Source organism: Vanessa tameamea, chromosome 8, assembly GCF_037043105.1.
Source record: "Vanessa tameamea isolate UH-Manoa-2023 chromosome 8, ilVanTame1 primary haplotype, whole genome shotgun sequence".
Lineage (NCBI taxonomy): Eukaryota > Metazoa > Arthropoda > Insecta > Lepidoptera > Nymphalidae > Vanessa > Vanessa tameamea.
The window spans coordinates 8,497,905-8,505,924 of NC_087316.1; the positions used below are offsets into that span (position 1 = coordinate 8,497,905).

At 29.7% G+C, this 8,020-nt stretch overlaps 2 protein-coding genes across 2 annotated transcripts; one reads left to right on the forward strand and one right to left on the reverse strand.

Moving 5' to 3' along the window:
• Nucleotides 1-7: 7 nt before the first annotated feature.
• Nucleotides 8-4,320, reverse strand: LOC113399785 (protein PTHB1). The gene is made up of 11 exons (XM_026639021.2): nt 3,906-4,320; nt 3,740-3,828; nt 3,400-3,661; nt 3,201-3,318; nt 2,897-3,038; nt 2,313-2,627; nt 1,753-2,232; nt 1,314-1,627; nt 877-1,052; nt 370-499; nt 8-297 (listed from the first exon to the last, which is right to left on the reverse strand). The coding sequence occupies exons 1-11, from the start codon at nt 4,160-4,162 to the stop codon at nt 55-57; spliced, it is 2,526 nt and encodes an 841-aa protein (XP_026494806.2). The 5' UTR covers nt 4,163-4,320; the 3' UTR covers nt 8-54.
• Nucleotides 4,321-5,467: 1,147 nt separating this feature from the next.
• LOC113399903 (caspase-1-like) lies at nt 5,468-7,832 on the forward strand. Its single transcript, XM_026639173.2, has one exon. The coding sequence runs from the start codon at nt 5,659-5,661 to the stop codon at nt 6,553-6,555; it is 897 nt and encodes a 298-aa protein (XP_026494958.1). The 5' UTR covers nt 5,468-5,658; the 3' UTR covers nt 6,556-7,832.
• Nucleotides 7,833-8,020: the final 188 nt, after the last annotated feature.

The following is an 8,020-nucleotide window of genomic DNA, read 5'->3' on the forward strand; positions in this document are numbered from 1 at the left end:
CTTAAGTTTATTATGAGCTTTTGTAAATTCCTACTGCCTTATAATAAATGATAATTATATGACTTCAACAAATTCCTCTGTGCGTGTTACGTTACTCTTTACCTCATTATTATCTTGACAGTCAGTTAAAAGTTTTTCGAATACTATACGCATTTGTTTTAAAAACTTTTTTAAGTTAGTTTGGGATAGAATGTCTTGATCGGTGACCGGTGCAAGTTTTTCTTTATCCTTTTCTGTTTTTTTGAATACTTTATTGAGAATGTATGACAGACCTTGTGCGACGTTTTCTTCCCATTCCTAAAGTAAAATCACGCATTAAGAAACATAAATAATAATTTGTTAATTATAAAGTCAGTTAAAGCTACTCACTTGAAATTGGTCATTGAGAGTATGTAAAGACAACATCTCTTCAACAAGTTTCACTTTAAATTCGTCATTCAATTTTTCTTTGAGTATATAAATGATAATGCTCCCAATTCTTCTCAAAATGTTGCCAGCGCTAAAAATACATATGGTATTTTAGAAAGGAAGATGAGCAACTAGACTGTCTTAAACCAATAAAACAGCAATAAATAAGAACTTCTCCATGCACCACCAACGTAACACCAATCAGGGGATCTAAGATGTGATATTCCTTGTTTCTGTATTTTCACTAGTTTTCTCTTCATTTATACCTGAATACAGCCATGCAGAAGACTGATGCATGGTAGTAGAATATGTGTGTGTGTGACACCAATACATCATAGATCAAAACTGGCTACATATTGACGGATTTTTTTTCTAAAAAGGTGATCCTTTTGCCTGTCTATATTTTTACTTCAAATAAAAATATAAATCTTTTAGGTTTCCAGTGTATATTATTAATAATTGACATACCTAAATACATATCGTTTACTTTGCATTATTCCATATGCAACAGTCTTAATTCGCTCGTGTGTATCATTCATTAAAAATTCTAAAGCATCACAATTACCCGGGGGTAACGATCCGTATTGAACTAACAGTCTTTTCTGCACCAAGGTGAACTGTCTTTGAAGTACATTGAGGTCGTTCTACAAAAAACAGGCATAGACAGTATACAGTTTAATTATATTTTTTAAATGATTCTTCTTTCAAATTCCCAATTAGACATAATATGACAAATGTATGTAATTATTTACTTTTTTTTTATTGGAATCAAAGTATAAAATAAAACAGACAAAAACTTATAATTGGTATTTAAGGGTTAATTGATATTTAATGAAAAAAAAAATCGATTTCCCCCTTCGTCTTAAGACAACTTGGATAGGGTGTAGAATATGAAACCAACCTACCTCCAAACTCTTCATTTTGATTCTTTCTTTAGCATGACTTTCGATGCTTTTCAAAAACGTATGCAAAATAAGTTTTATTAATTCTCCATCTAAATTAAAATTAATTTTGAAGTCAGTAACACCAGTTCTGGCATAATATATTTTTAAATTGTTTACAAAATATTCAAATATTGGATACATGATAGAAAAATCATTCGCCTCTATTGTATACAAATCATTACTTTTAACGGTAACTGTATTGTTTGAAGTACGATATTTAAATGTTAAATTATTTTTAACCGTTGTGTACCTTGTTAAATCTTCTTCTGTAAACTCTAAAAATGAAGAGTATAAAATTAATTAGTTATTATAATCGTGAGTTCGAATAGAAATACGTCACTTTTATAACATAATACATTTCTTCTCAGTCATATAGTTTGAATTTCAATATTTAACTTACCAGTAAATATTTCAGACAAATCTAAACATGGTTGATTTGTTTTAAAACTTAATTTGATGTTATTTTCCGACACGTTTTCGACAGGTACGCAGTAAAGCTTAAGTGGTAGTGATACTCGCTTTGATATTATTTTTATTTTCCCTTTAATATCGACGATACTAATTACAATATTTATACCACAGTCGGATATATCTGCATCGCTTGATAAATAAACTTGTGTCTCTATAATTTCCGTACCATTTACATTTTCGAAACATAAAGTCGTGTCTGAACAAGCAATAGGAGACGCACAGTCATAAGTTATTTGAATACTTTGTATGGAGTTTGGATTGTTACAACTTAAAATTACAACCATTGAACAAGTTTGTAGTGTATCTATATTATTGGCCGGATAATTTGAAATAGGATCGTCATTAGTTTTCCCGATTTCGACTTTAATATTTACTATTTGATCGCTTTCCGTGTCTTCGTCGTCAAATTCTACAAGTAAAAATAAAAATAATCAAGTTCAGTTTTCAAATACACTTTACACTTTCACAAGTTTTTCTTTTTAAGATCACCTTTTCTAGCATCCATAACTTTTTGCAATGAATTTTCAACATCGTCTAATTCATCTTGAATTTGATCTGGATCCACAAAATCATTCATTGGTTTACCATTTGCATTTAAATCCGGTTCAGTTCCCAAGAAGCTAACATTTATTATACCATTAGTTGATAGCGTTACAATACCACCAGGTAAGGCGTTCAGATAGCAACGAGCTATCGATATTGGCCTATGAGTTAAATCGCATGACCACAAAAGTGACGTTCCTTCATAAATATTCAGTTTCGAATCATCAGAAGCTACCATTATCAGAAGTCGAGAATTTGGCTCTGTGAAATGTAAAGTATTGTACTAGTATCTAAGTGGAGATATTATACCATAAATGTATTTAGATCACACGCGTGGCAGCAAACTGGGAATGCAAGCAATGACTAATAATAGCTTTATGCAATGCCATGGATACATTTTCATAAATGACAAAGTACTTCTCTACCGATTTTTATGTATAGGTACTGTAAAAATGAAGAAAGTTAAGATAAAATAAATAAATACTTGTGTGTTTCGAAGTTATTAAGTAGTGGGCAGATTTAGCACGTACCATAGTACCATCCAATTAAATATGCGTGAAAACAGATCGGCATATAATCAAATCGAATCATGAATTTCATTAGACCATTATCTTGAAAGCAATACAGATGTCTCTCACCAACTGCTACAATACTGGAAAAACTGCTACTTGTCTAAAACATAAAATGAAATAATCAGAAAAAATTTAACAAGAAACGCCATTACATAATGTAACTTGTACAAAAACATAGTTTGTTTTCAAATTTGGACTTATTTCGCTATTTGTCAATGATTTATTTATCATCAATATAGTTACGTTTTTTTGCGATGCTTACTCGTATAACTTGGATAGATATAATTTCTTCTCCTGCATTATAAATCCATTGAGGAATGTTTATATTTTTCCTGTTTGGTCGAGCACTTAATTCACTTAATTCGCCTAATTGTTGATAACTAAAATTTTATGAACAATATTACATTACATAAAAATATCTTAAAATACCTACTCAATCATAATATTATATGCGCCTTTACCTATATATTTCCATTATCCAAGTCGACTTGCAAATTATAAATTGATCGCTGTTTGTTATAAAATGCACCGGTCCCGGTATCAAAATGTCGTTGAACACACACATAAATAAAAATGTGTCTTGGTCAAAGAAACTTAATGTACCATCTACAGCCTGAATGCATATAAGATCTCTTTTTGAATAGCCAAACGGACCACAGGTCGTGCTAAACGCCCGCCTTGTAAATAGATGACTTATCATAGGGGATAATACATTCTGCTCCCCTTAAAGTAAAGTAGTGTATAATTAATGTTCGTTTGTGTATAATTAAAATTAATTGGTGATAAAATATTTATACATACCAACATCAATTTGACCTGTTTTTCGTTCTAACATATATATAGCGTATCTTTTAGGGTGTAATATTAATATTTGACGATCAGAAGAATCCCTGCAAAAGAGATATTATAATAATCTGAACTTGTTAATGCAAAAATAAATTTATTGATCTTACAAGCAGAAACTTACGCTACAAATTTTCCTGTCTCAATTTGTAATACGACATCGTTTAATTGTGACTCTAAAATTGAATGAGAATTATCATTTTCTGAATTTGGTTTATAAATTTTCAACAAGGAACCTTGTCCAACAATAACACAGTCGCTATCGCTGTGTGAGTTGAATCTGTCCACTTTAATACATTTGCCATTTTGAGTACCCTCATCGCAAACTTCACTTAGCGATTTTTCGTTAGACCACCATTGTCTCACTTTAAAAAGGGACATTTTGGTATAATATATTCAAATAAATCTATTTTTATGAACTTGTTTAAACGCACTTATGTTGTTTTTTAGTATAATACCATGGTAACGCTAGCGACGATGCAATGAGGATAAATGTATGCACCATTATCAATTAATTATTAATATGTACTTTATAATATAAATGTTCAATAAATTTGTAAAAAATGTCAAATGGAATCGTGGTCTGATCCAAATAATTTTAGTACTTGTTTCTATTGTAATACTGATGACTATTATAAATATAAATTTTAACTTTATGTGGATATAAATTTCATTTGTTTTAATTTTTAGTTCGATAATACTTATATTTTTATGTGATTTAATAAATATATTACCCATTCAAAAAAACTTAAAGAATAGGGTTCAATAAAGTGTAAATTATTACATGATCATAGAGAAATATAGTATGACTATTGATATGACTTTTATTATCTCAAGCCGAGGAAGTTTAATTTAAATATTTCTTTTAATTTCGGTTTGATTCTAAAGGGCTTTAAACATTGGTACTTTATGTTATTTTGGCTTAAAAAATAGTTAAGGTTGTAGTTGGCTGTACTGTGTGTAATAAAGTTTTGTGACGAGACCAAAGAGAATAGTAATTATAGGGCTATTGGATATATTTTTTATTTTAAACGTAAAATAGCAATAAAATATATAGTTGGCGCTAACTTGAGGGTCAATATTTTCTTAGATAAAAAAGAAATGAGGTACACTAACAGAAGAAATAGCAAAAACATAATATATAAAATAATCCGCCAACTTAAGAGAACTAACTTAAACGTGGAATTTCCAATAAAGATAACAAATAATAATAGCAATTGTATGTTGTTATACATATATAGGTCTGATTCTGTAGTAGTGTTGCAGAACCGTCAATAGTTTGACAACCGGTAGTTGACCTCGAAAACTATTCAAGATATCGATAGGACTATCGATAGTATTGATACAAGTCGATATATAATATCGATAGTTCTCCATGAGCAATACTATTGATAACAACGCTATTACAATGTATCGCTGTTATCTGTTATACATGGTTTTAAACTAAAGATATTGATTTTTTAATAGTATTGGTTTTTTATATCAAAGAAAAACAATATTAACAGCAGCAAATATGAATATTAGTGAATGAAATGAATGGTTTTATCCAATAGTATCGCTAATATCAATAGTATTGCTTATGTGGAGCTATCGATACTATCGATACTTTTGCTTAACTTTCGATAGACAGTAGATTTTCTATCGATAGTCGATTATTCATATCAACACTAATCTCTAGCACAGTCACAGAGTATACAAACACAGTATTATAAGCTTGTATTGTTTCGTTGTTTGATCACTGATGTAATGCGTTTTTTTCTTTCAAATAAAGACGAGCGCTCTTGGAATAGTAACGGACACGAGACAACGGTTCTAAATATATTAGCCTTCGTTTATTCTTAAATAAAAAGTGTTTTTTTTACAAAAAGTCTGTTAAAATGTCTGATTTAAACACACACGATAACGACAGTGTTGAAAATGAAGCAGACCAAAGACCGAATGGAAGTGGAGATGAAGGCGACGCATGGGGAAGTCATGACTCTTCATCAGCACGTCGCTACGCCAGAATGCCCGTCGATAGGAATGCACCCTTTTATAATATGAACCATAAGAATCGCGGGATGGCAATCATATTTAATCATGAGCATTTTGATATTCACAGTTTAAAATCACGCACAGGAACAAACGTCGATAGTGATAATTTATCAAAAGTACTCAAAAGCTTAGGTTTCCGTGTTACTATACTGCACAATCTTAAGTCTGGTGATGTGAACAAATATTTACAACAAACAGCTGAAATGGATCACACTGACAATGACTGCTTATTTATCTCAGTGCTGACTCACGGGGAAATGGGAATGTTGTACGCAAAAGATACTCACTACAAAGCAGATAATCTTTGGTACTATTTCACTGCTGACAAATGTCCAACATTGGCAGGAAAACCTAAGCTATTCTTTATTCAAGCTTGCCAGGGTGATAAACTAGATGGAGGAATAACATTATCTAATAGAACTGAAACAGATGGTTCCTCAAGTGCATCATACAGGATTCCAACACACGCTGACTTTTTGATTGTGTTTTCTACAGTCCCAGGCTACTATTCTTGGAGGAATACTACTCGTGGCTCTTGGTTCATGCAAGCCCTCTGTGAAGAACTCCGCTATGCAGGTACTGAAAGGGATATATTGACGTTGTTAACATTTGTAGCACAAAAGGTAGCACTTGATTTTGAATCAAATACACCGGATATGTTAACAATGCATCAACAAAAACAAGTGCCTTGTATTACAAGCATGCTCACAAGACTACTTGTATTTGGCAAAAAACAATAAACTACCAAAAATAATAGCACTTTATTGTATCTTTTTAGTACCAGTATTAGAGTGATTTTAGGAATTGTTTCTGATTCTCTTAACTTATTAGATACAACTTTTGTAGCATTTATCTTATTTCGATTTTTTTTTGTGAATTGCAATTGTTCCCTGGTTTTAATTATGTTTTACTTGTTACACAATATTTTTCTTATTTTTACAAATATAATTGTAATATCAATGTTTTTTTTTATTAATCTTATTGTATTTGCTTATAATTAAACATTAAGTTGCAATTTTATCAATTAAGATGTCTAAGAAATTATTTTAAATTCAAAACAATAGTAAAAGTTGCAATTTATTAACAGTTTATGATCAATTAAGGTTGAATATATATTTGTGCTCAACTATAAAATGTATTTATAATAAGTAATGCATGCACAAATTCTTAATAAAATTATTTAATAGTTGCTAACAATTTTCTATTGATAATAAGTAAGTACTTAAGAATGCTGCCATTTTAAAATAAAATATTTAGAAACTAATAAAAAAAAGTTGATATAAAAGTTTGATCTCAAATGCTTTTTGACTAAATATCTTTTATATTAACATAAGAACAAATAACACTTTTCTAATTATGTAAAAATTAAGTACATATCACTACTGGGCTCAAATTATTATTTTCAGTGTCATGTAATAGTGACTAAATCTTTTTTATGTTTATATTTTCCTATAGCTCACCTCTATTCTAAAACTATAGAGTGCTAGGTATTATGTGCTTTGTTTAATATTTGTTACATTTAATATAAGTTTAATTTTGTTTCATTGAGCTAAGCATGTTATGAGATTAGTGTTTCCTTTTATACATATTTTTGAAGCAATTGTCATTTGTTATGTTTTGCAATTAACTCTAACTAATATATAAAATGAGCTATTCATAAGGAATATGAAGTCAAATTTGATACATTTCCATAACAGAATATCAACATATTCTATAATTTTAGTAAAATCACTTTACCTCAATGAAATTGGATTGATGTGATAAGTGTACTGACTGATGTTAGGGTATGGTAAGATTAAGTGAAATGTCTGTGAGGAGATCATTTATAATATTTGTCCCTTCAAAATTGTGCCTTTGAAAGACACTCAAATTTTATAGTATAAATTATTATTACAGAAAATATTAAAATATACACAGAATGAATCTCTTCATAGATGTGAAATGCAACAAAATGACATATTTTGTTAATCATTATTTTTATATTTTGTGTAAGCAATAAATTCTCCAAGTTTAACAACATTTTTTATTTACAAACATCTGGGCATCATGCAGGTGCACTTTTATTTGTCTAACTCTTGCTTCAAATGCCGATAATCATTCAGATATTATTTCATCTTTTCTACTTATAGAAAGTTTTAATTAAATTATGACTAACAACTTCATTCTATTATCACGTTATTTGTTAGATAGCTAATACTTACCTGT

What these genes read in the sequence shown, in the direction of transcription:
- LOC113399903 (XM_026639173.2), top strand. Translation starts at nt 5,659, where the DNA reads ATGTCTGATTTAAACACACACGATAACGACAGTGTTGAAAATGAAGCA.
- LOC113399785 (XM_026639021.2), bottom strand. Translation starts at nt 4,162, where the DNA reads ATGTCCCTTTTTAAAGTGAGACAATGGTGGTCTAACGAAAAATCGCTA. An exon ending in AACAGGTCAAATTGATGTTG is followed by an intron (nt 3,662 to 3,739) that starts GTATGTATAAAT and finishes CTTTACTTTAAG; the next exon opens with GGGAGCAGAATGTATTATCC. An exon ending in TTTGTCTGAAATATTTACTG is followed by an intron (nt 1,628 to 1,752) that starts GTAAGTTAAATA and finishes CTTCATTTTTAG; the next exon opens with AGTTTACAGAAGAAGATTTA.